General features: G+C 53.0%; 1 protein-coding gene across 1 annotated transcript in view; it reads left to right on the top strand.

Moving 5' to 3' along the window:
* LHX4 (LIM homeobox 4) overlaps positions 1 to 27,935 on the top strand; it is a 46,825-nt gene that overhangs the window by 17,821 nt on the left and 1,069 nt on the right. Inside the window, exons 2-5 of the mRNA XM_061383377.1 lie at positions 569 to 740; positions 17,389 to 17,591; positions 25,485 to 25,639; positions 26,029 to 26,200. Coding sequence (XP_061239361.1) covers positions 569 to 740; positions 17,389 to 17,591; positions 25,485 to 25,639; positions 26,029 to 26,200 — 702 coding nt within the window. The remainder of the gene's footprint in view (positions 1 to 568; positions 741 to 17,388; positions 17,592 to 25,484; positions 25,640 to 26,028; positions 26,201 to 27,935) is intronic.

Below are 27,935 nucleotides of genomic sequence, written 5' to 3' on the forward strand. Positions count from 1 at the left end.
GGCTCAGATGGTAGAGGATCTGCCTGCAATGCAGGAGACCTGGGTTCAATTCCTGGGTTGGGAAGATCCCCTGGAAGAGGGCATGCAACTCACTCCAGTAGTCTTGCCTGGAGAATTCCATGGACAGAGGAACCTGATGGGCTGCGGTCTATGGGGTCTCAAAGAGTCAGACATGACTGAGTGACTAAGCACAGCACAGTGAAAATGTCATAGAAATAAAAGTGAATGTAATTGGGTCTTCCTGGCCACTGGCTGCTGAACTGCAGCTGGCATAAGTGGAGTTAGCTGATGCTGCTAGCCTTGTGGTACTCTCAGAAACAGGCCCTTTGGGCCAAAGCCACCCAAAGCCAGGCCAGAAAAACATGGATTGGATTTCAATCCCAACCTACTCCTTTGGCCAGGCGTCTTTGCACAGTGTACAACCTGCACAACTGTATGTGGCAGCTGTGGGAGTTTGGTTTATGTTCTTTCCCAGATCAGGCAGAATGAGAAGGCATCCACACAGCACCTGGTCCAGTTAGCAGTGCTCTGCTGAAGGCTCACACGGCTCTCTCACCTCTCTCCACAGAGATCCCCCAGTGTGCTGGCTGCAACCAACATATCCTGGACAAGTTTATCCTCAAGGTCCTAGACAGACACTGGCACAGCTCCTGTCTCAAGTGTGCGGACTGCCAGATGCAGCTGGCTGACCGGTGCTTTTCCAGGGCTGGCAGCGTCTACTGCAAGGAAGACTTCTTCAAGTAAGTCAGAACTGGGTGGTGGGGTGCAACTTGCTCTCCCTGCCCTAATCTAAGCCTCCCCCATGCAGTGAGGGGGAAGTTTGCCGTAAGACAGGGTAGGGAGGGCAGGGGTCCATCCTGTGTGGGACGGGTGAACCCTGATGCTAAGAGCCTGTTCCTCATTGAGGTCCGGCTTCTGATCACTGGCCCCATCATTCCTTGATGCCCAGAGTCTCAGCCTCACGTGAGCTCTGCAAGGGGCAGGTATGAGGAGCCGGCAGGAGGCAGGAGCCAGACTTCTCCAGGGTGACTGACAGAGGATCCTTGCAAATCCTAAAAGGAGTTCTTCTTTCTGTCTTTGTGAGTTGGTGCCTCAGGGCACTTCAGTTCAGCTTAGTCGTGTCCAACTTTTGCGACCCCATGGACTGCAGCATGCCAGGCTTTCTTGTCCATCACCAACTCCCGGAGCTTACTCAAACTCATGTCCATTGAGTCGGTGATGCCATCCAGCCATCTCATTCTCTGTCGTCCCCTTCTCCTCCCGCCCCCAATCCCTCCCAGCATCAGAGTCTTTTCCAATGAGTCATCTCTTCGCATGAGGTGGCCAAAGTACTGGAGTTTCAGCTTTAGCATCATTCCCTCCAAAGAAATCCCAGGGCTGATCTCCTTCAGAATGGACTGGTTGGATCTCCTTGCAGTCCAAGGGATTTTTAAGAGTCTTCTCCAACACCACAGTTCAAAAGCATCAATTCTTTGGCACTCAGCTTTCTTCACAGTCCAACTCTCACATCCATACATGACCACTGGAAAAACCATAGCCTTGACTAAACGGACCTTTGTTGGCAAAGTAATGTCTCTGCTTTTGAATATGCTATCTAGGTTGGTCATAACTTTCCTTCCAAGGAGTAAGCATCTTTTAATTTCATGGCTGCAGTCACCATCTGCAGTGATTTTGGAGCCCCAGAAAATTAAGTCTGACACTGTTTCCACTGTTTCCCCATCTATTTCCCATGAAGCGATGGGACTGGATGCCATGATCTTCGTTTTCTGAATGTTGAGCTTTAAGCCAACTTTTTCACTCTCTTCTTTCACTTTCATCAAGAGGCTTTTTAGTTCCTCTTCACTTTCTGCCATAAGGGTGGTGTCATCTGCATATCTGAGGTTATTGATATTTCTCCCAGTAATCTTGATTGCAGCTTGTGCTTCTTCCAGCCCAGCATTTCTCATGATGTACTCTGCATATAAGTTAAATAAGCTGGGTGACAATATACAGCCTTGACGTACTCCTTTTCCTATTCAGGGCACTTGGTTGTATCATTCCTGTGACTTTCAGAGTGGTCCTTTGAAATTTAGCTCTAGAGGTATCTCCATGGCTGCTTCAGGGGTCTCAGAGAAGAGTTGCTCCTGGTAGGGGTTGAGCCAGGCTCACACTGTGTCATCGATTTCAGTGGAAATATGATGAAGAGACAGTTTTGTGTGATGGTTTAGAGCTCAGACCCTGCCTGGGTTTGAACTTCCTTATTAGCTGTGTGCTCTTGAGCAAGTTATTTAACTTCTCCATGCTCAGTTTGCTCATCTGTAAAATGGGGCTGATGATAATAGGGTTGTTGTTAGTTTTGAATGAGTCAACATGTGTAAGTTCCTTAGGACAGTGCCTGATACATGAGAACTAGCTCTTAAGACTGTCCTTGGTTTTTCATTCTGGGATTGGGTTCATCAGAAAGAAAAATCCTGTTGGAACTTCAGAGTGAGGGATCTCCTAAAATTTATTTTCCATGGCATTTGGTCTGGCACTTCTCTTCCAGAATTTATTACCTAGGCCTCAAATGAAATGGACAGGCTGGTAGGACGGGAGGCGAGGAGTGTCTGTCAGTGACACAGAGCCCATTGCAGTGGCCCTTGGGGTGTGTGGAGTGTGGTGGGGCTGCAGGGTGGCTCACCAACACCGGGAAACACCGGGCAAAAATGAGCAAGCCCCGGAGAGATGGTGCGCCTCCTTCAGGGGATGTGTATTCTGGAGACAGGGAGAAGAAATGGGGAGAAGCACCGTTCCTGGGTATGGAACTCGATTTCTCCCAAATCCTTCCCAAGGTTTAACCGCAGGGAATAAGTGATTTGAATTTCTGAGGATTCTCCAATTTTGTCAGTCCAGTAGAAGTTGGAAAGCACTTTAAAGATGATGTTGATAACCACGGGGGCTGCCTCCACAGCTTGTGCTCAGAAGGCAGGACTCGTCACTATCACACTTCAGTCAAATAAGCTCTGCTCTCTCCTTGAAAGTGTGTGTGTGTGTGTGTGCACACCCATAGATGTGCACACATCTATGCTCACGCTCCCTGAGGGTGGGGCAGTGGCTAGCACAGGCATGCCCAGCAAGTCCTTATGGCTCCCAGTTGAGAGGTGGGCCTCTGGTTCTTTTCTGTGGACTGCACCCCCCTTTCTCCCCATCTTCCTCTTACTTTGCCCACCCCTGATGCTCACCTTGTTGCCTGTATTCTGCCATGTAAGCAGTTCCATCCCCTCCACTCACATCCTTTCTCCACAACAAGAATTTGCCTCAACCCTCTTTGCTCACAGATGCCCTGGTCAGATACCATGGCAGCTCTTTGGGCCCCAGATAGGGCAGTTGTCATCCTCTGTGTTGGGGGTGGGGAAGAGGGCAGGAGGAAGCAGGTGGGTGGGCCTGGCCTTGGGGCTTTGCTGAGCAGTCCATGCTTCCAGGGCCAGCGCCTCATCCTACCGTTTGTCCCTGGACCTTCAGAAATCCTCAGTGAACTCCAGGGTGAGCAAGAGGCCACATTGCCTTCTTGCCCATGTGGGGACAGGGGAGGTGCTGAGGGATCCCTTGGTCAGAACTCTGGCTGGGTGCAGGCCTGTCAGGATCAAAGACATAGAGCTCCATAATCAGAGAAGCCCTTTTGAGCCCTGGCATTGCCCTGGGGCCCTATCTGATGTTTGGACCTTGACTGACTAGCTCCAGGTTTGGGAAAGGGAGATGGCAGCAGCTGGCATGTAGCTTTGGCTTTGGGAGAAGTAGTGATAAGGAAAGAGGATCACTTTAGACCCAGGAGGGGCCAGGGAGTGGGGTACGAAGGGATTAGCACAAGCCTACGAGCCATAAGCCCGAGACCAGCAATAACAATGACAATTACTCATGCAGGCTGTTGCCCCAAGCCCTGCCTCCATGACCTTGGAGACTCATCAGTAGGGTCTGTAGTCATCTCCCCCTGGCTGCTGCCCACAACACCTCCCCACCAGACCAGCATCACAGCTCAGGTCCTGGCCCACCATCCCCAGCTCCTTTGGCAGGCCCCCCCGCGTACAGAATATTGCAGAAACACTATGCCACCAGAGCCTTCTGCCCGGCACCCAGCCTCCTGTCCAGTCCTAGCTCACGGCTTTCCTTGGGTACCTGATGCCCCCCAGCAGGATGCCTCCTTTCCCAGGCATGCTCAGCATTTCCCCATCTCCACACCCTGGTCCGGGGATGAGGTCCATCCTCTCAAGGTCTCCCTATCCTTCCATGGCGGTGAGTCCAGCTCCTCGGTGGAGGGAGCCTGGTGGAGGCCTGGCCATCTTACGCCTTGTCTCTGCCGATGACTCAGCACAAGCTGCCTTGCTTGGCTGGTTCCTCATGCACCTGTTGGCCTGAGGAAAGGCTTATTAGTCATTCATTTTTCTCTCTCCCCCATACACATAGGCTGTTGCTGGGTTTGATGCAACAAAGAGTAGATTACACGGCGAATTCACAGTGTGCTGTGGGGACCAGTTTCTTCTGTACCCAGCTTTGGCATCCTGCAAGTCACAGAGGCCCAGGCTGCCTCCCTTATTTAGCCACAGTTACTCTCCTCTCCTGAGATCATTCTGCTTTTTAAGGTAGCCCACTGTCAGGGCTGGAGCCCCTTGTTAAGGGGAGCTGGCCACACATTCAGTGCTGAATCCACAGGTCGTTAATTCTGTGCTGGGGATGCTGTGTGGAGAGAAATGGAAAGTGGAAGTGATTCTCCCCACTGCCCACAGAGGGACGATCAGACACAAAGCCCCAGGGAGGACCCTTGGATTTACAGGCAGTCAGGACTCACCCAGCATTTGGGATCATGGCTGTTTGGTACAGGAAGGCACAGGTGCAGCACAGTTTGGTCTAGCAAGTCACAGTCCTTGGTGAGGACGGGGAGGGAGCATTGTCTACAGTTAGAACGGCTTCACCTCCCATCCTCAGGGCTTGGGACCTGCTGCCCACTTGGGGCTCAGACAGCAATCTGGCTGCAGAACTGGCGGTCTGCTCCTCATTGCAGCTCATTAAAGGTCACCAGGCACCTGCTTTCAGCTGACATACATGCAGAGGGACACTGGGAGTAGAGAGAACAGGAGATAGGGCAGGAGGGGAGGGCAGTCCTGGGCACCCCAGTTCCCTCCCGCATCTCACACCAGGCTGCAGGAGTCACCTCTGGCGGCCTCAAGAGAGCCCAGCAGGTGCCATGCACTCGAATCTGCCCAGAAGACCTCAGAATGCTTGCGGCTGTGGCACTTGGAAGATGCCTGGTTGAAGGCATCTTCTCTATGCACCTTGAAGTAAAAGAGAAAAAGAAAAAATAATAAGTACTATTCTTTTATGATATCTACCCCAAAGCCTGACTCAGAGACAGAGGGCAGGATTCATTGACCTTACTGATCATCACTGTGTTTCTAAGTTCCAGGATCAATACTTTAAATCTCTTTGTTTATAACAAGGGGCAGAGCTACTGCTTTGCATAACTCCAGGGGCATCCTTTATTTTGTGTGACGTTTTGTGAATCAAGACAGTATTGTGAGGAGCTGGAGGGGTGATTACCCCAGAAGTCGGGGGAGGATGGAGGTAAAAGAGATTGGCTTCCCCTAGCCTCCAGCCTGTGAAACATGGCAGTACTGGTGCCTGGCAGCAGAGGGCGATGTTGGCATGTGCACAGACAAAGAAGTACTGTTGGAAGGTTGTACTCTGTGGTTGTTGTGCTTTGGCGGGGGTGGGGGGCACTGTTAAACACTGTCTTGCTCAATAACATTGGCTGATTTTTGCTGTTGTTTGTTGTTTTGCCTCTTGCGTCCTTGGCTTCCCTTCTCCAAAGGAAATAAAATTCCGAGGCCAGAGAGGAGAGGCAGGGAGTCGACTAATGCAATGTGCTTCTGAGACTATTACAAAATTGCAAGCTAGGAAGCCAACAACTCCTTGGGTTGTGTTTGCTGAGCAGGTCCTGTCTGGACTTTGCATCCAGGGGTGGAAGGTCCCTGGCTCCTTGCAAAAGGGCTGGAGCCTGGGGATAGCAGGAGTCTGGGACTTGGGCTTCTGGGTCCCCTACTCTTCACTGTCTGGGTCCTGGCAGCTCCCTTACTTTGAAGCACGGTGAAAACAGATTTTCTGCTCCTGGTTCAAGTGCTGGAGGTTCTTAGGCAAGTTCCTTAACGTCTCTCAGCTCCAGTGCCCCAAGACTGGGTACACAGGGGCGTTTCGCAAAAAGGGAGTCATTTTATGAGCAGACTGGTTTGGTGAACCCAAATGGAGCTTGATTGAATTGCTGTTCTGTGTTTAACCAGCTGTTCATCAGCAAACATGTGAACCAGGCCTTCCTGAAAACCTCATCCCCTTATCTGTTAAGAGGTGACGTTCTAACCCACCGAGTTGCTGTGAAATGGGAAGAAGGTGGTGTGTAAACTGTGTCCAGCACTGCTGGGTTCTTCTTGCTAGGTGCTAGAATCTCTGGGTGTTGGGTTTCTGGCCCCAGAGGACTAGCTGTCAGAGTTCTGCCCCAGGGCTGGGCCATGCTGGCTTCTCCTGCACCACCCCCCGCCCCTGCCGCTCCCACTGAGATGATTTTAAAAGCCTAGAACTCCTCACATGGAGGTCAGGGTAGTCTGGCTCACGGCAGTGAGCTGGGCATAAACCATGGCATAGAGATGCTGTGCTGATTTACACAAAAACTTGAGAAGCAAACCAGTGATTATTATAACATGAAAACAGAGAGCTAGAGAATTGAAGGGCAAGATCCACATACATTTTTAAGGTAAGCCACAGCCCTTGAGAACATTCTAGTCTTGTGGGGGAGCTTCAAGCTGTATCCTGGCTGCCAGGTCTCTATGCTCACACCTGCCTACCAGAAGGAGCCGTGGGGAAGAGTTGGAGACGTTCGGGGGTGACTGCTACCCCAGGGGGGTCCTGTCTAAAACTTCATGCTCCTTTGGGGGTGTCTCCCTGTGCCTGAGGCCCTCCCCTGCCTGGCACTGTGGGGACCCAGCGAGATGGAGGGCCACTGGACCACTGTCAGTGGGGCGCTGCGCCCCTCCCCCAGCCAGTCAATCTCTAGGCAGCAACGGGCTGTCAGCCAAGGGCAGGTAAGAGGCGTCCTTGGGAGCCCGGGAGCTGCTGATTTATCCCCGCCGTTCAGAACAGCCTGTCTCAGCTCCGGCAAGCTCTGCGTTTGGACCGGCCGCAGGGTGGTTTCGCTGGCTCCTGTGAGGTCTTCATTAGTGACCTTGAGCCAATCACTCTTGTAACCAGGGCCTCCATCCCTCAGCTGGGCAGATGCCCATGGGACATCGGGCAAGCTGGGGGACATGGGATAAGGCCCGTGCTCTGAGTTGGACATTTGGAGAGGGAGCAAGCATTGGGTTTGAATCCAGGCTCAGTGTGAATTTGGGGCATTAGACCTCTTGGAGCCTCATTCTCATCTTGAAAAAAGAAATGAAAATGTCTACTTTTCTAAGTTACTCCGGGGATGGAGTGAAATGAGGTACTTAGTATCCATCATTATTGGTGACTACTCTGTTATTTATTTTTATTTTTTGATGTGGACCATTTTTAAAGTCTTTATAAAATTTATTACAATATTGACTCTGTTGTTTATGTTATGGTTTTTTGGCCATGAAGCATTTTGGATCTTAGCTCCCCGACCAGGGATTCAACCCATACCCGCTGCATTGGAAGGCGGGGTCTTAACCCTGGACCACCAGGGAAGTCCCTGGCTATTAAGACCACGACAGCATATCTATGCAGGGAGGAGAGAAAAAGAGAAAAGGAGGGTCCTGGGGGCAGAGGCTAAAAAAGCCTTGAGCCAGACAGGGGTCCCGGGGAGGGAGGTGGGGCCTGACCAGTGCGATGGCGGGTCAGATGACTGGAACAGCTGTCCGCCTCTTGGCGTGGGGGTGGTGTGTACAGATGCCATGGGTTTTTTCCACAGGATGCCATCCCTCCCTGTGTGATCCAGAGCTCTGTGGTGGTGACCGCAGCCCTCAGCCTTCACTTCCCAAAGTGGAGTTCCCAGCTCTGGCCAGAGGGGCCAGCCTGGGCTTGCACGGGTGCCTCTAGCTAGCTGGTACCTTGCTGCCGCAGGAAGAGGACACTTCAGTTCTGCGGTTGGTTGTGGGTCCAGTCTGGGCCCAGGTTCTTGCCGAGCCACCTGTTATTTTTGATGACTACACACCTACTACGACACACACACCATTCTCGAAAAATATTCTTAAAGAACTCACAAGGGGAGGGTCTCTTTGACGGGTGACTTTCCATAATTTCTGAATAGTTTATAGTCTAATCCCCTCACTAAGCAAATTAAACCTTTTAAGGTAACGATCAGATGGTTCAGATAGTAGCTGTGCGTGTGGACATTTGTAAGGTTCAAACACACTGGTGGGACCAGGCCCACAGTCATTTGCAAAGGCCTGTAATCAAGGCAGAAGCAATTACTTAGCCGAGCAGCTCCCCCTGGGACCCAAGGCCATATATCAGGCAGTGATGAGTCCACAGATTATCTGTCTGCCCGCCCCGGAGCCCTCCTGTTCAGCTGCGCCCGCCCACCCTCCAGGAGCCCAGGCTTGCCGCGGGAAGGCCCCCTGACATCTGTCTACCTGCATACCAGAGACCTTTGTGTCCTGGGGAATCTATTTGGAACCAAATAGTTGCAGATGAGCCTGAGAGTCGGACAGCATCTGGGCTGTGCAAACATAGTCCCCAGACAAAGAGGGATTGGAGTGACATGGGAGTGGGAGATGGGGGCACCCCAGCAGGCATCAGCAAGCCCCATTCTCTTAATCACTGGGACTCCACCCCTCTCGCCTTTACCTTCTGCCCCGCTTCATTCAGGTACTGAGACACAGGGTCCCACCTCCAAGAGGCCCTCTCTTTCCCTTCCCACTGCCTCTGTCTTCTCTCGGGCCCCTGTCATACGCCTCTGCACCACTGGAAGCTTTCCAATCAGCTATCCTACTCATCTTGTTCCCCTCATGCCATCCTGCTGCAGGCCCATCTTTGGTCACCTTACTACCCTGGCTCCTGAATCTCCTGAACCCAGCACTCAGGGGTTCATCGCCTGGCTCCATCACATTGCTTGCTGATTCTCTGGCCAAGATCACGTGAGTGTCCAGTGAGAGCCAGTCTCTGGCTTGTGGCTGTGCCTCCTGGGGTCTGTCAGTGCCCCTGGAAGCCCACCTGAGGAGGAGCTGCGGACTAGCCTTAGACCCCGTGATGGGCATCGTGGGTCCTTGCGGCTGGCTGCGGGATGGGGTGAGAGTGGCTTGGGAGGGGGCCCTGTGCCTCTCCTGTCCCAGTGCCTGCTGCACCTCTGTGAGAATGAGTTCTCAGGCCTTGAAGGGCTCAAGAATCAGCAGGCAGTCTGCACCTGCTGCAAGAGGGCCTAGAGCACCCATTACATAGGGTTTCTCAAAGCACAGTCCATGCCACAGCTGGACTTATTAAATGAGGGGCTTATTAAAGTGTGCAATCTGGGGCCAGAGTCAGGAATCAGGGATGACTTTTCTGCTTTTAAGCAAACATCCCAGTTGGCACTTCTACACAGGGTAATTTGGTAACAGCTTAGCTAACACCTTGGCAGAGAAGAATTAGCCTGGGATCAGGAGGGCTGATTAGGTGCCCGGAGGAAGGGGGTGGAAAGGAGGGACAATGTTGTTGGGCTAGTTGGACAATGTTGTTATCCCACCTGTGGAAAGGGACTAATAATGCCTATGATAAGGGCTTTTGTGAGTTCAGGTAAGACAGCTCGCTAGAAACTCCCCTGGTGAATACTAATGCTTCATGCATGTTCACAAAAATTTAAGAGAGATGGGCTGGACTCTGGGAGAAGAGGATCAGATCCTACACGTCCCATTGCCTCTTGGGAAGCAAATCTCCCCCCAGCAGGGAAAGCAGGGACATCCCAATTGCCTCTTGGGAAGCAAATCTCCCCCCCGGCAGGGATAGCAGGGACATATGATGGGAGAAGGGAGAGTTGGGCTGTAGATTTTTTTTCTGCCACTCACTGGGCTGTGTGATCTTGAGCAAATCTCTGACCCTCTCCGGGCCATTTTCTTCTGTGTTAAATGAGGAGGTTGGACTAGGTGACTGATTCTAAAGCTCTTCCAGTTGCATTCATCTCAAAGTAATATTGAATGCTCGTTGAAAAGAAAAATGTTATATTAGAAACTGCAAATAAAAAGCGGAGCCTGAGCGGAGTTCTGCTGGGGCTGGGAGGTTTATGTGTGAACATGCATATGGTGTAACTGTGTCCCCATTCTCCAAGGCTCTAATGTTCTCCAGTGTCAGGCCTTCTCCAAATATGGCACCTTCTGCATCTGGAGAAGGCTGACTGTGCTAGGGCAGGACTCTGTGTGCCGTGACATGGCTGTGGTGGTGATATATGTTGGAAATATTGGTACATACAGTAACAGTAAATATCAGCGACTTACCTGTCAAGCGTGGTGATAGATAAAAGAAATACATGGAGGAAAGTGTCAACTGGGGAAAAAATATATGGCCAGCAGTAAATCACCGCCAAGCAATTAAAGCATAAAATTAAGTTGTGTGATATTTTGTTTTCTTGGGATGGTGCACCGCTCTGTGGCAGCTCCCACACATGGGGGCTGGCGTGGGCCTGGGTTGGACTGCTCCCAACAGCCCAGAGAAAGGAAGAGGATTGGGTTCAAATTCCAGCTCCACTGTCTATTGCTGTGATGTCTCTGGCACATTTCTTACCCTTTCTGAACTTATTTCTTCCCCTACAAATGGGGGAGTGGCGCCTGTTGTAATTTGGGGTGGAACCAATGAGATTTGCTGACAGATCACACCAGGGTGTCCAAGGCAGTGGGCCTGAGCAACTGGAAGAGAGAAATCGCCCTTCTCTGAGATGGGGAAGGAGCAGATGCTGAGGGAAGATTAGGAGTTGAGATGCTGAGGGGGCGGCTGTGGGCTGTACCATCTGGAGTTGGGAGGAGGTCCCAGCTGGAGGTGGAAGTTGAATCCCCAGAGGTGTGGGATGGATAAGAAGAGGTGGAGAGAGGTGGAACAGGGGCTGCCAGAGAAAGGAGCAGAACCCGGAAAGCCAGGTCCTGAGGCCCAGTGAGTGATGTGTTCTAAGGAGGAGGGACAGCCGATGTGGTGCAAGGTAAGGGACAATGAGACCTAACCAATGGACTCAGCAGTGTTGGGGCCACCTGGTTAAGTGAAGTTGGGGTTGATTCATGGGCGACCACCTGACTGGAGTGTTGTATTAGTCAGGGTTTTCCACAGAAATGCAACCAACAGGCTGTGTGTGTGTGTGTGTATAAAGAGATTTAATTTAAGGATTGGCTCACAGGATTTTGGAGTCTGAGAAGCCCCAAGACCTGCAGTCAGTGGGCCGGAGGACCCAGGAGAGTTGATGGTATATACAAGTCGGTAGGCTTGAGACCCAGGAAGAGCCAGCATTTCAGTTCAAGTCTAAAGGCAGGAAAAGACCAACGTCCCAGCTCCCGCAGTCAAGCGGGAGGAGTTCACTCTTGGGAGGACAGGCCTTTGTGGTCTGTTTGGGCCTTCACCTGATGGGAAGAGGCCCATCACAGTGAGGAAGGCAATCTGCTTTACTCGGTCGACTGATTGAAATGTTAATCTGTCCAAACCACTTCCAGACACACACAGGAAGACATTTGACCAAATATCTGGGAACTTTGTGGCCCAGTGAAGTTGGCACATGGCAACTGGAGGTAGAATGAGAACAGGGGCATTAGAGACTGTGTATAGACCCCATTTTTGAGGGATTTTGCTCCGAGGGGAGTAGAGATGCAAGGAGGCATAGGGTCAAGAGAAGTTTTTTGTTTTGTCTTGAAGTGGCAGAAGTAACGGTGCTGTATGCTGCTGGGTACCTGTGATAGAGAGGGGACATTGATGGTGTGGGTGGCAAGGGGTCTAGTTGCTTGCTGAATGATCTTACTAGGAAGGAGTGGACTCTGTGCCCAGATGGGCCGACAGCCTTGACTGGGAGTACCGATGGGTCAACTGTAGGGAGCGAAAGACTGGGCACGCAGTGGGTGCACAGAAGAGGGGGAATGCCTAGCAGGCCTTTGCTGAGAGCCCCTCTTTTGTCCTGGAAACAGGAAGCTGGGCCACCAGCTGAGACCAAGGATGAGGGGATTGGGAGAGAGAAGGGATAGGAGGGTAGGATTAACAGACGAGAGGGGGCACTGTGCTTTCCCAGGCCCTCCGGAGGTCTGGACCCTGAGTTTAAAGGTTGTCCAGTCAGTGAGGAGGTATGTTTCCCTCAGCCCTGTCCTGACACCTGTGCTGTGTGGCGGAGGTCGGGGGTTGAGAGCAGGGTGGGGAGTTGAGGGTATGGGCAGGAGAGGGGTTTCTAAGCTGGACCACGGAGTCTTTGCTGGGTTGGGGGGAAGTGAGGCCATGAGGAGAGTGAGGGGCAGTGAGAATGGGCCAGGTGGCAGGGTTGTGGGAGTCAGGCTGCTGTGGGCACCGAGTAGAAGGGCAAGACACTGTGATGCTTGGAAGTCATTCCTGGAGGCGCTCTAGTTCCTGATGGGATTGTCTGGGGTGGACCATGAGAGTGAGTGTCTGAGGATATGACCTTCAGGGGTGCCTGCTCTGTCGCTCAGTCATGTCTGACTCTTTGCGACCCCATGGACTGTAGCCCACCCGGCTCCTCTGTCCATGGGGTTTCCCCGGCAGGAATACTGGAGTGAGTTGCCACTTCCTCCTCCAGGGGATCTTCCTGACCTGGGTATAGAACCTGAAGCTTCTGTGTCTCCTGCATTGGTAGGTGGATTCTTTACCACTGAGCCACCTGGGAAGCCCATGACCTTCAGGAGAAGAGGTCAAAGAATTCAGTGCACAGAGTCAGGAGGGACTTGTGGGGACATCGATGTCACTGAGAATTCTGGCAACAGAGTTGGTGAGCGTGAGGGTGAGCCAGGAGCAAAATCAACCCAGGAGGGCGGGGGTAGGCTGGGGGTGGCGATGACACCCCAGGGAGGTAGCGGGCTGTGCTCTGAGAGCGGTGGTGAGGTTTAAGTGAGGTTATGGACACGGGCACACAGCAGGTGCTTGGTAACTGGGAGCTGCTTTTTAATTGTATTGGTGACCAGAATATGGTGCCTGGTCTGATCGTAGGTGAGAACATAAAATGAGGAATGTGCTGGAACACCTGTGGTAGACGGTTTACATGCACCTGTTTCTAGAAGATGTGACGCCTGCCAGGTCTGCCTGGCATCCGTTTTGCAGTATCTGGGGATCCTGCACTGGAGAGAGGGCCAGTCAGGCCTGTTGAGAGGGGTGGGAGTGGACAGATAAATGGGCCGAGGGGACTCGGGTTGAGCACGGAAGGAAGGGTGAGACCAAGGACACAGGTTTCGTCCCCTCGCTGGGGTCAGGGGCAGCCCTTGAATGTCAGCCGTGACATCTAGTGCATTTCCACAGTCAGCAACCCAGGCCCTTCACGCCTGAGCTGTAGGGGCAGGGGAGTGTCGACAGGATCAGTCGGTGTGTTGGGGTGACACTGACTGTTGGGGGAGGGCTCCTGGGGCAGTCCCCACATTGCAGGGTCGGGGACCCCAGTGGCTCAGAGGGGGACAGGGCCCCTGAGCGCCAGTTCCAATTCAGAGTGGGTGCACCGTGACTGGCCTCTCGGTGGCATTTGCGTCTCTGACGCCCACTGTGTGCCAGCCGTGCCATCAGAAGCACCGAGTTCAAATCCTGGTCTTTCTACTCTGTGCCTGTGTGAGCCGGGGCCAGCACCTCACCAATCTGAGCCGCAGTTTCTCATTTGTCAGAGGCTATCAGAGTCCCTACCTTTCAGGCTGGGAGACATTTGTGGACTGAGTGTGATGATGGGAGCAACGTGGGGTGGAAAGTTGATGTTTTAATAAACTTCAGGCCTCATTTTACAGGGGGTTCAAGTCCCTTCTTTGAAAAGCTTTTGCCAGGAGCTGCAGCTATTATGGGCTTCTCTGGTAGCTCAGATGATAATCCTGCAATGCAAGAGACCCAGGTTCGATTCCTGAGTCAGGAAGATCCCCTGGAGAAGGGAATGGCCACTCACCCTAGTATTCTTGCCTGGAGAATTCCATGGGCAGAGGAGCCTGTGGACTACAGTCCCTGGGGTCACAAATTGTCGGTTATGTCACGTGCTAATTCTCCCCTGCTTGCTCCGACCTGTGCCTGAAGACGCAGTTGGTACACTCATTCCTCCCAGCATGCATTCATCCACTCCTTCAGAGGTTCTCCCTGGGCAGGGATAAGAGAATCGCCAGTGATGTTGCTCTGTGGAGGAAAGTCATGTGAGCTGTTAGAATTCTTCCTTGCATTTTCTTTGTCATTTGGATCAGCTCCAACTGCTTTCCCTGGGGAGACCGGCTGTCCACGGAGGTCTGGCAGGGCAGCACTCACCAGAAGGGTTGTCCTTCTGATGAGCGAGGCCAGTGCCGTTTGCACCTGAGTGGGCAGGGCCCTGCACGCAGTAGGGGCTCAGTGATAGGATGAAGCAGGTGCTGACTGGCAAGTTCCTCGGAGGCCTCTCCCTTGGCCAGTGTGCTGCTCTGCCCCCGTCGCCGTCATCCTTCGGGGCGAATTCACAGTTTTACCTTGTTTCCATCCAGGGAGTTTTAACTATGGCCGTCTCATTACTGCCTGCTGCAGAACAAGCCGCATAGCCTTTCGAGGCCATGGCTGTCGCACCTGCAGCCCTGGCTAGTCTAAGATCTGGAAACTCACAACAGCGTCATCATCACATCCACAACTCACAGGATGACGGCACTGTATTCTGGGCTTGCTGGCTCTGACCAGGAGTGGGGGTTGAGTGCCCCTCGGGCCTCAGCCACACTAGGGGAACCCTGTGGGCCCCAGGGATGCACACAGTCCCCTCAACAAAGAGTCTCATTGGCTGTGCTCCAGGGGAGAAAGGTAACGAGAAGCAACTTCCACTTACCATCGGTATAAATCCCACAATCAGGAAAATTGCTTCAATTGCTAAAAAACGCTGGTGGGAAAGTCCATTTATTTTTCATTTTTCTTGTGCACTTGCCACCCTCATGCATGAATCACTGTCGGTATGTAGATTAAATTTATACCCCTGTTATCTTTCATGTCTCTGGGGCTCTGGTGTCAACTGGGCTTCTGGTTACTGAAAACCACTGCCTGCTTTTTAGTGGGGAGAGGATGTGGCCCTCCCTGTGGGCAGGGGCATGGCGGGGTCTCCACTGTGTTTTGGAGTCTCTGCTTTGTTTTGAGGTCTCTACTCTGCCTTCCTCCTCCTCTGGTCTCCACCCTTGATTCGGCCACAAGACTTGCTTTTTGGAAAACTCTAGTTCTTCTCTGGAGCTGCTTCTGCTCTATCCTTTGCAGCAAAGGATTTGAACACTTGGGTTTTGGTGGTTTATTTGAGAGAGTTTGCAGTGAGCAGGATGAAGGCATTGTTTCATTTCAAACACCTGCTTTGTGCATTGCCTTGGACTGGATAGAAAAACTCTAGGCAATTTGAGAACACACTCTAGTAACATATATGCAGGCTTTCCTTTCCTTTGTCCCTGAAACACACATACACACACGCATACACACACACACACATGCAGTAGAGCTGGGTGCCTGCCTGCCTTCCTCTCTAATACAGTGATGTGATCAGGCAGCAGTTGTGGAAGAAGCCTGTTCTCACCTGTGCTCTGGTGGGTACTGAGCCACAGAACCACCTAGAACTGACAGCAGACGTTGTTCTCCATTCTCAGATTTGGCCATCTCCATGCACAATCTCTGAAAGCATGGCTCTTTATTCACTGACTTACTCAACAAATGTGATCTCTACTTTTCTGGGTCCTGGACTTGAAATCTGATGAAAGCTTTGAAACCTTTTGAAAAAATCGGTTGAAAGTCCAGACTCTACCTCCTGATGCACAATTTTGAACAACTCAGGGGTGGCTGACGGAGCCTGTCCTGAGCTCCAGTCTGAGAACCTCTACTTGCAAGAGGCCTGCTCCCTGCACGCCACCCTCCTCACAAAACCCAGAGGCATTCCAGGAGTTCAGAAGTCCGGGTTTCTTTCAACCCAAACGCCTCAGCCCCTCACACCCTGACACCCTCCTCGTATCTTGTCTCAGTGGAGCAGTCCTTGGGGCCACACTCCTGGCTCTTTGGGGGTTGTCCATCCAGACCCCCACTTCTCTGTGATCGTGTCCCTGGGAGGGGCTGAAGCCGCAGCTGGCCATGCCTGCTCCAGGCCCCTGCAGCCCCCCAGCAGGTATCATTACTGCACAAGAGACCCATCATTCTGCATTAATCTGGGATTCATCATGATCGCCATGACCATAATTAATTTATTTGGTATTAATGTGGATGAAATATGTACTGTCCTTTCAGGGGAAATCAGGCTGCCTATAAGCATTAGTTAAAAGGACCATTAAAATCAAACCTTCCCCAGATCCATTAGGCGAAGTCTTTGATCCTGAAGAAGATAAAGTTCTGCTGTGTGAAATGTCATGAATAATTAGGTTGATTGCTGTTTTAAACTCTGCCCCTTCCTCCCCAGCCCCTCCTGCTTCCCTCCTAAAGCAGGGAAGGCTCACCTGCAGTGGCTCACCACCGCCCCCTTTCCCTTCATCGCCACCTCTACACTGGCCCCATATTTCCCTCTGACCTCTGGGACCACTGGCATGGCTCTATGTGTGTGGCCAGAATGGGGAACGGGGCTTAAATGACCCAATTGGACTATATTTTCAATGGGTCTACTTCTCTTTCCTTCCCAGCCTTGGGCCAGGCTGGTGGTGGGCACAGTGCTGCTCCAGAAAGGTGCAGACGGAGAGAGGTCTGAGGCAGCATCCTTTACACTCGGGTCTGCAGACTCCCTGCCCGGAATGGTGTCAGGGGTAGAAATGCAGATTCCTGGGCTCACATCTCTGGAGCTGTGCATGGGACGGGGGAGGAGGCTGGTAAGGATGGTTTGACGTGTGCAGGGTGGAGGGGAGAGGAAGAAGAGAGGAACCATGTCAAGAGCCCTGCTCTGCTGCCGAAGTGCGATTTCTCTGGAGCGCCCGTGTGGATCCTGACATGCGGGCTGTCCCGGCCACACGGCTCCTCCTGTGGGAAGCACGTGAGGAGGTGTTCTGCCTGATGCTTTATGCACATGGGCACTTGCAATTGCCCGGTGGGACTGGTCCTCTAGGCTTCACCATAAGGCTGAAGAGACCAGGAAACAGAGGGTGAAACTGTCTGCCCAGTGGGACTTGGAAAATCCTATGGCCCTGGGTGAATTGATGACCTGTTAACTGGACAACTGGATGGCCCAGAGGTGGAGGCCCATGGACAGCCCAGAATAGTGGAGTAGGCGAGGGGCTGATGAAAAGTGGGGGGAAGGCAGACCCCTCTCCCACCCCCGTGTTCTAATCCACTCTCGTTCCCTGACAGGCGCTTCGGCACAAAATGCACAGCCTGCCAGCAGGGCATCCCCCCGACCCAGGTGGTCCGCAAGGCGCAGGACTTCGTCTACCACCTGCACTGCTTCGCCTGCATCATCTGCAACCGGCAGCTGGCCACGGGGGACGAGTTCTACCTCATGGAGGATGGGCGACTGGTGTGCAAGGAGGACTATGAGACGGCCAAGCAGAACGGTAATCAGCTGGGCCCTGCATGGCCAACCTCTGTCCTGCCAGAGTCCAGGCTGCCCACCCCTCGGAGCCCCGCAGGCATCCTGCCTCTTCTAGAACCTTCCCAGATGCCTGAAGGGAGAGAGATCTCCCCCCCACCCCTCACCCCCAGTCCTTGGCATTGGCTTCCCCAGTGAAGCATCAATCAAGTTATGGTTGCTGAGCAGCTGCTTGTCTTGGGACAAGGCAGTACTTTGGCTCAGGAGTAGCTGGGGACCTTGTCCTCATCATCACTCAGACTCCCTGTATTGGGACTTAGCCACTGGACCCCCAGGGAAGTTCCATGCTCCTTAGTTTTTTTTTGTTTGTTTGTTTGTTTTTTCTGCAAAAAACTTTATTGTTTCCATTTGGTCCAAGGCTTGAGAGAGGGCTCCAAGGTGTTAACAAGCTGCCCAGTGGTTGCAGAGAGGGACTTCAGGCAGAAACCCTGACATTAGAGGGGCTCCTCAAAGGCTTCTGGGCTCCAGAGACTCCTAGTTGTGCTTGAGGGTGAGCCTTTTGAAGAGATATTCTCCCAACCCCACCCAAGGACCAGCCAGCCCGCAGAGGTGGGTCAGGTGGCCACCCATCTTCTAGATGAGTTTCACCTCCTCCCCTAAGAAGTGGTTCTCCAGGAAGTCACAGATGCAGGGGTCTGCAAGGGGAGAACCCAGGCCATGCAGATCTGAAAGGGTCTGGTTTGGGTTCTTCTCCATGAGAAAGGTGGCTTCCATAGCATCCTGGGTCTTACCCCACTCATCTTGAGGTGGCTCCTTCATGTCCAGGAAGAGGGCACGGCTGCTGTGCTGATTTTGCGTGTTTAAGACTCACTCCACGCCCTTGTGCTCCTCAGCCAACTTGAAGGAAAAGTGGCTTACACCCTCCAGAGCCATATTGTTGTGGTTGAGATAGAAGCCCAGAGAGAGGTAGGTCTAGGAGGCCTGCAGATGCTTGTTGACCAGGCGGTTGATGGCGGCCTCCCCTTGATGGAGTAATTCTGATGCATCTGGGAGCTCATGGTTGATGGGTAATAGAGCTAAGCTCAAAAAACGGTGTTGTCTGGTCCTGGTGATCGTGGACAGCTGAGTGGCGGATTCCAAAGGTCGCGACTGGTAAAAAGGCTGGAGGGTGGTTGGAGGCTAGAGTGAGGGCCGTCCCTGGGTCTGTTTTCTCCAAGCACTGTTGAAGCAAGAGACAGATCCCCGGACTGCCCTGCCCTTAGCTTTGTATATCGGGGTGCACATTTACCTCAGCACCTCTGCACCTCAAAGGCTTCAGTCAGCAAGAGCCCTTGCATTGGCCTAAGTCCTTCTTGGAACAGGTCAGCTTGTGTTTCCGTTAAACGTGCTCTGTTTCACGTCTCAGACTGCAGGCTCCTTGAGGGCAAGGACTTGGGGGTGATGACTCTTGTGTCTCCCAAAGTCCCTCATGTGGGAGCAGATGCTCAGCCGGTCTCCTCACTCATGAAGACTCATCCATCTTGACCATCTGCTCTCGTGCACCCGGCCACCCTCCCTGGCTGCCTCCAGGCCACGTCCGTGGTCTGCACAGAAGCTGACAGCACGGCTGATGTCAGGCCCCAGCATTGAGCAGCCACCCAGAAAACCTGCCTTCACAGGGGTGGCCTGGGCAGCAGCTGCTCCTGCCGCCTAAGGTCGTGTTCTTGGGCAGCCCTGGGACTTTTCAGGGCTTGGGGAGCTCTTGAACCCCCATTCCCTGGGTCCCCTCAGAAAGACCATGTCTGATTTCCCACCTTCTACCACCTCACCTCAGGCTCCTCATTCACAGCTCTACCCTCCAGCCTGGCTCAGATTTTGGCATTTGGCCAAACTCACCTTGGGCATTTCAGATGCACGAACTCATGAAACATCAAGGTCATTTGCCCCTGACTAGAATTTTTATGAACTCAGGGTGTTCTGTGGAATGCTCTTATTGACAGCTCTGGGCTTGATGAAAACAAAAACAAAGCAACAACAATTCCATGTATATCTTTCCAGGTCTTTCCTGAGTTCCCACCTGTATATTATATGGTTATGATCAAAACATGGAGAAATTAGTTTTTTGCTTAATAAATGCAGTTCAAGGGTGGTGATGGGGAGGCCCTTTCGGTGAGGCTGCTGGAGCTCAGCTTGGCTCTGGCAGAGGTGGGAGGGACGGCACCTCTCTTTTCGTCACCTGCCTCCCACTGTGCCCCCCACCCCCAGCTCTGGCCTTCCGCATGGACAGCCCTTCCATCTCTTCTCCTCTTTCCCGGCCTCTGCAAGCCTGCTCCCGGGCTCTTTGCTTTAATGTATTAATCTGCTCTGGCTCCTTAAAACACACTTGGTGCTGTTGCTCTGGAGTCAATTACGGTGTCACAGAAGATTAGGGCGTCTTGTCAGGGATAAACCATCAACGCAGAGGGACTCAGAGAGCCCAAGCTGTCTTCGGAACTCTGATGCCCTTCACCAGAGACATTAAGGATGCAGGCCTTCCCCCAGGCTGGTGGCTGCTTCTCGCCATCAGAGGCCTCATTTAGACTCTGAGAAGTCACAGCCTGGCCTCTGCTGCTGCTGTGGATGGGTCAAGAGAAAGGAGAGACCAGCTGGGGAGGCAAGAATGACCCAGTGGAGCTCACACTTGTATCCAGGATTGTTTGCGCCACGCAGAACCTCTGAAGGACAGTGGAAAGACACTGGACCTGGCCTCAGAGGCTGGGGGGCATCTCTGCTGGGTCACCTACTAACTTGGGGGTCCCCTGGTGGTTGTGTACCTGGTTGAGCCTTGGCATCTCACCTCCACCTGGGAGGTCAGAGCATCTGCCACACAGGGCTGTGTCCTGGGGTTCAAAGAGGCTGCAGCTTGTGGGATGGGATGGCACATGAGGGAGAGCCCAGTGAGGAAGAGAAACACAAACAGTAAGATATGCTGTAGGTTTGCCAGCAACTGGGCGTTACACCGTGTTTCTGATGTGTTCTTCTGGCCTCTGGCTGTCTGCGAGGCTGAGAACACTCCATCCCATGGAACCTGGGTGATTCTGAGTGCAGCAGGGGCCTTGGTCTGCTGTGGGACATCGGGCTTTCTCTTTTTATGTTTTGATCCCTCCTTGCTAATCTAAACCCTCTTTCCGACTTAGGTTCCCTCCATTGTGCTACACAAAGGATTGAGTATCAGCTATTTGTACCTTGGTGTGAATAATTTTGTTCATTTGTTACATTTCCTTGAATATTTGCATTTTCAATATAATGAGGTTGCCTTTTATGCCAGGGACAAGTGCTAGGAGACCCTGCATAATTCAAAACTAACATACTTTAAGGCTAATTTTCCCATAGGAATTAATGTGAAAAATTGGGGTGGGATGTATTCTGGGAGCACATAAATCCATAATCAGTGAAATGTATCTTTGCCTTAATGCTACTTTTTATTTTCTCAGCACTATCTCAGTCCCTCCCAGATGCTCTTTCCTAAATTAACAGCCTAGGGTATCATGGTCTTGCTTGGCCTTCCTCATAGCGTTTTATCACATTTAACTTCCGCACCAAAGTTATTGATTTTTGGGTACATTTTTCAGCATGAGCACTGCCACTGCTACTTAATGAATACTTGGATGACATTGTTATAGGATATAAAAAAGATTTTAAATTATAATAACAGTGAATGTTAAAATAACAGCATAATAGTCCCTGTAATCGCAAGAAGAAAGTGCTGTGCATGTAGCCAGCAGTACAGAACCAAGGAGCCACCAACCCAGGACAACAGGGGTTTGTCCCAATGGCACTGCCCAGTGGCCATGCTGAGAACAATTTCTAGTTCACTAGAGCAACCTATTTGAAATTAAGTGATTCTTGATGAATTAAAAATTTGGAGTGATTCCATTATTTCAAATTTTGTGTGTAAATAGTATATGTATATATATATATATATATTTTTTTTAGGTTTAAAAAAAAAAACTTTATTTTTGGCTGCACTGGGTCTTCATTGCTTTACACAGGCTTTCTCTAGCTGCATCGAGCAGAGGCTACTCTTCATTGCACTGCACAGGTTTCTCACTGTGGTGACTCCTCTTGTTATGGGGCATGGGCTCTTGGCACGCGGGCTTCAGGAGTTTCGGCTCCCGGGCTCTAGAGTGCAGGCTCAGTAGTTGTGGCCCATGGGCTTAGTAACTCCTCTACATGCACAGTCTTCCCGAACCCGGGATTGAACCTGTGTCCCCTGCATTGGCGGGCAGATTCCTATCCACTGCACCACTTCCTCCCCATTGGCAGGAACTCTGAAGAGTATATGAATATTTTTGAAATGCACTATTTTGTATTTACATTAAGTGCTGTCATATTGTTCTCTCTATGAATATGGGAAGAAGGAAGTGATTCCTAACAACGAGTTTTGAAGGTTTTTCTCAGTGTCTGCCTCAGTGGCTCTGGAATCCTTCCTCACTGGGTTCAGGACCCCAGGGAGGGACTTGAGTGGCGGGGCTTTGAGGATGATGGTGGCTCTGCTGGGGAAGAAAACAGCCCGAGGAGAAGGGAGGACCGGGGGCCTGTCCCCCACCCACTGTGTGCACCATGGCTTGTCATGTGAGCCGGGCTGCATGACTACTTACTCCTGCACCGTGCTGCCCACACGCAGGCTTCTGAAGGTGAGGGGACTTGCCCACATCACTGACTCAGTGAGAATGGTGAACCCAGGTCTTCTGACCCCAAGAAAAGCCGTTTAGAATGGTCATGAAGATCATAGGCACATCAGCTATTATTGTTGTTTTAAGAGAGGACTTCCTTGGATGGAAGGGAAGAAAGGGAAGAAGATAGACATGGAGCAGACCCTCTTCAAAGGACGCCAGTGTGAAGAGGCACAGAGAACTCAGGGGGCTGGAGGCAGCTGCCATTCCTCTTCCTGACTCTGGGCAGGGGTGCTGGGCAGAGAATGAATGAACTTAAGTGCTGGGAGAGGAGCAAACCATTTACACTCAGTGCTTCTCCTGTGCTGGACTCTGGCTGAGAAGAGCCTTTGACTTACAGGCACCTGAGGCTCAAAATCCGTTGAAGACAGTTGATTAGTCAGCTTATTGTCCTGAACACTCTTTATACAAGTGTTTTTCAAAAAAATGTTTGAATATAAGCCACAGTAAGAATCTTGTTTTGTTTCAACTCAGCACACATATTCATACACCTGACACTGATCAAGTTTCATGAAGCAACACTTGCCCTCATCTGTCTCATACATCCCACCCCATCCCATCCCATCCCATCCATCCCACCCCAGGCCACTCCACACCACCCTATCCCATCCACCCTACCCCATCCCATCCGATCCATCCCACCCCATCACATCCCATCCCATCCCCTCCCCTCCCATCCCATCCCATCCCATCCCATCCCATCCCATCCCATCCATCATCCCACCCCATCCCATCCCATCCATCCCACCCCATCCCATCCCATCCATCCCACCCCATCCCATCCCATCCATCCCATCCCATCCCATCCATCTCACCCCATCCCATCCCATCCCATCCCATCCATCCCACCCCAGGCCACCCCATCCCACCCCATTCCATCCCATTCCATCCACCCCACCCCATCCCATCCACCCCACCCCACCCCATCCCATCCCATCCCATCCACCCCACCCCATCCCACCCCATCCCATCCCAACCCATCCCATCCCATCCATCATCCCACCCCATCCCATCCCATCCATCCCACCCCATCCCATCCCATCCCCTCCCCTCCCCTCCCATCCCATCCCATCCCATCCCATCCCATCCCATCCCATCCCATCCATCATCCCACCCCATCCCATCCCATCCATCCCACCCCATCCCATCCCATCCATCCCATCCCATCCCATCCATCCCACCCCATCCCATCCCATCCCATCCCATCCCATCCCATCCCATCCATCCCACCCCAGGCCACCCCATCCCACCCCATTCCATCCCATTCCATCCATCACCCCACCCCATCCCATCATCCCACCCATCCCACCCCAGGCCAGGCCACCCCACCCCACCCCATCCCATCCACCCCACCCCATCCCATCCCATCCCATCCCATCCACCCCACCCCACCCCATCCCACCCATCCCATCCCAACCCATCCCATCCATCATCCCACCCCATCCCATCCCATCCATCCCACCCCATCTATCCCATCCCACCCATCTATCCATCCCATCCATCCATCCATCCATCCATCCATCCATCCATCCATCCATCCATCCATCCATCTATCCATCCATCCATCCATCCCATCCATCCCATCCCATCCCATCTATCCCACCTCAGGCCACCCCACCCCACCCCATCCCATCCACCTCAGCCCATCCCATCCACCCCACCCCACCCCATCCCACCCACCTCACCCCATCCCATCCACCTCATCCCATCCCATCCATCCCATTCCATCATATCCCATCCCATCCCATCCATCATCCCACCCCATCCCATTCCATCCATCCCATCCCATCCCATCCCATCCATCCCACCCCAGGCCACCCCACCCCACCCCATCCCACCCACCTCACCCCATCCCATCCACCTCACCCCATTCCATCCACCCCATCCCACTCCATCCCATCCCACCCTACCCCATCCCATCCCACCCTACCCCATCCCATCCACCCCACCCCATCCCATCCACCCCATCCCACTCCATCCCACCCACCCCACCCCACCCCATTCCATCCCATCCCATCCCATCCATCCCACCCCATCCCATCCCATCCCATCCCATCCCATCCACCCCACCCCATCCACCCCACCCCACCCCATCCCATCCACCCCACCCCATCCTATTCCACCCATCCCACCCCAGGCCACCCCAACCCACCCCATCTCACTCCATCCCATCCCACCCTACCCCACCCTACTCCATCCCATCCCACCCCACCCCACCCCACCCCACCCCATCCCATCCACTCCATCCTACCCCACCCCATCCACTCCATCCCACCCCACCCCACCCCACCCCACCCCATCCACTCCATCCTACCCCACCCCATCCACTCCATCCCACCCCACCCCACCCCACCCCACCCCATCCACTCCATCCCACCCCACCCCACCCCATCCACTCCATCCCATCCCATCCACCTCACCCCATCCCATCCACCCCATCCCACTCCATCCCACCCACCCCATCCCATCCTACCCTACCCCACCCTACCCCATCCTATCCCACCCTACCCCATCCTATTCCATCCCATCCCATCCATCCATCCCACCCCACCCCATCCTATCCCACCCAATCCCATCCCATCCCCATCCCCATCCCATCCCATCTCATCTCATCTCATCCATCTTGTTTCCTCTTTTAGTTTTTGATCAACTAAATTGACTTTACAACTCACTTTTGGGTTCTGACCCATAATTTATGAACATTGCTTAGGTGAATAGTAAATGGACACGTCACCTTTGCTATGAGCCCAGGGCTGTGGAAAGGCAGTGATGTCATGGGTGGGACCTGGGGGAATGGAGGTTTCTGATGGGAGGAGGGACAGGTATCTGGGGCAGCCTAGGGCAAAGACTTCCTTCTGTCTCCTTCCCCTCCGCAGCCTTGGCAGTAACTCACAAGGTTGGCCAGTGGAGTGTGCCATGATGGGGAAACATGTAGAATGGTACACCTTCAGTCTGATGAGAGCCCCGTGTGGCTGGGCTGGGAGGGGATGGGGAGAGGCAGGGAGCTGAGGGAACAGCATATTGTCCTACCTTTCCAGTGACTCGGGAAGGCCTGTAGTGCAGGAGTGGGCTCCATGCAGGTCAAGAGTACTCTCCCCTGACGTTGCTCAGTCTTCCTCCCTCTTGCCCATAGCAGGCAAGGTTACATGAGGAAAGGAGGAAGGAGGGTGAGACCCAGCTGCTTCAGATGGGCTGGACGCAGTAAGAAGTGGTTTTCGTTGCAGATGACTCAGAGGCTGGAGCTAAGCGGCCCAGGACCACCATCACAGCAAAGCAGCTGGAGACATTGAAGAACGCCTATAAGAACTCCCCTAAGCCCGCCCGGCATGTGAGGGAGCAGCTGTCCTCGGAGACAGGCCTGGACATGAGGGTTGTACAGGTGAGGCTCCAGCCACCCCAACCCGTGGGGGCACCTTTGCTGACCGGAGATCCCAGGCCGGGCACCATGCGGTGCCGGGGCTGGCGTGGGGGTGGAGGGTGTCCTGTGGGTCCCCACATCCGCGCGTCCACAGGACGGCTCCAGGTAGCCATGGCGCTTCATCTGTGCGGTCCCTGATCCCCTTGGGGTGCTGGGCTCAGGACCACAGCCCCAGGAAATCTGCTGAACCAGAGAGATGTCTGAGGCCCAGGCCAGGGGAAGCGATGGGCACAACCCGTTCCTCACCCATCTGCTGCGGCTTCAGTCTTTGTCTCTGGTCTCGAGGACCCTGGGGGCTTTGGGCTCGTGGTGGACACCCCCAAAGTGTGTCCCTTTGCTTGTTGTGGCAGGTTTGGTTTCAGAACAGAAGGGCCAAGGAGAAGCGACTGAAGAAGGACGCGGGGCGGCACCGCTGGGGGCAGTTCTACAAGAGCGTCAAGAGGAGCCGGGGAGGCAGCAAGCAGGAGAAGGAGAGCTCTGCGGAGGACTGTGGGGTTAGTGACAGTGAGCTGAGCTTCCGAGGTGAGCAGGGCTGGAGGGGCGAGGCCAAGGCCCTAGGAGAGGCCCCTGGGAAACAGTGACCCCCGACAGGCAGGAGGGGTCTTTCTGGAGGCCTTGCCAGCTCTCTTCTGAACACAGGCCCCACCCTGTGACTTGCAGTAAAGGGTGGGGGGAAATGGTCGTGGCCCTTCCAGAGGGGACAGGGCAGAGGAAACCAGAGCTCTGCTGCTGACCCATGGAAGATGGGCTCCCAGGCCTGCGGGGCCCAAAGGCCTCCCCTCCTTGCCCGCTGCCCGGGGCTCCCTCATCAGCCCACACAGCTGCAAAGGACCCCTGTGTCTCAGTCTGTGCCCCAAGCCCCTCTCCGGCATTTCTCCCCTCAATGGGGGCAGTGGCCTTCCTCCCGTTACCCACTAGGTGAGCCCCCTCCTCTGCTGGTGGTGGGAGGATGTGCGTCACAGCCCTTGGCCCTGGGGAGTCAGTACTGCGAGTGCATGTGAGGTGGGGGCTGGCCTCATTCTGGAATCCCTTCCCCCACCGCTCACTTCATCTTGTCCCCAGCACATATGCTTTGCTGCATGTGCTACATTCAAATTTTGTGCATCAGTAGAATTGCAAATGGCTGCATGTTTTGGATCCTTTGGTTGTTTGCAAATAGCCATTCTCTTGTATCGAGTCCTCAAACGTGGAAGGTCTTCTGTTGTGGCAGGAGAAGGGAAGAGGCCTGAGCTGGGGGAATCAGAGATCTGGTTTCCAGTTGTGGCTTTGTCAAATTGATTTACTTTTCTTGAGCCTCAGTTTACCCATCTCTAAATGGGTTTAACAGTATCGTTGCCCATATCCCAGTGGTCTTGTGGGAATCCGTGAATACAACTGACTGGATGCGTTTGGAGAGAGCTCAGCACATTTTTACTCTTGTAAGACACAACCATTTTTAGGCAGCTTGTGGTTCCCACAGAGGGCCCTGGTCACTGGGGATGACAGGTGTAGACAAAACGCCAGTTAATGGCCATTTTACAGTGTAGCTGAGCCTTCATCTCCTGCCCCCTTTAAAGGGCATGACTCTCCTCCACCTTTTCATTTTCATGGATGGGATGCGGGACAGCCTAGGACAGGTTGTCAGAAGGGATGAGTGTTGAAGTCCACTCTGGGGTGGCCTTGGTAGGAATGGACACACAGGCCCAGTGGGAATAGAAAGGAAGTCTGTGGGGCAGCAGATGGCAAGAGCTGCCTGTGAGGGCCATGATTTCCTGAGAGGACCGTAAGTCAGCCCAAAGGTCTGCCCATGAGGCCCGGGGCATGTTCCAGGCTCACCTTCCAGGCCTCTTGGGGGTGGAAAGCCACTCAGTCTCCTCTAAGCTGCTGAAATCAACATCTGGAACATACAGGATTGTTAAGTCTTGGTTTGTAGCTCCTTTTTGTTGGGTGCAGGTGGGCCCCCAGGTTGACATATCACTGGTCTCTCCACATAACTGTATAATCTTATTTTTCTTAAGACTAAAATTGTTCACCTCTGTTGGAGAGATGAATTCTTCCAGGTAGCAAAGATTCCACGAGATCCCCTTAATGAAATTCCTCAAGAAACAAGGTCCATTTGCCTTAATCAATCCAATGCTTTGTCCCCAGTGAAGAGCTTAGAGAAACCAAGTCCTCTGATACTGAACCTCTTTCCCAGGTACAGCAGAAAGCTTTTGTGTATACATGTGTTGAGTCCTCAGCTCCCTTGAGCCTACGGCCCTGCTTGTTTGCCTACAAC

Source organism: Bos javanicus, chromosome 16 (genome assembly GCF_032452875.1).
Source record: "Bos javanicus breed banteng chromosome 16, ARS-OSU_banteng_1.0, whole genome shotgun sequence".
Lineage (NCBI taxonomy): Eukaryota > Metazoa > Chordata > Mammalia > Artiodactyla > Bovidae > Bos > Bos javanicus.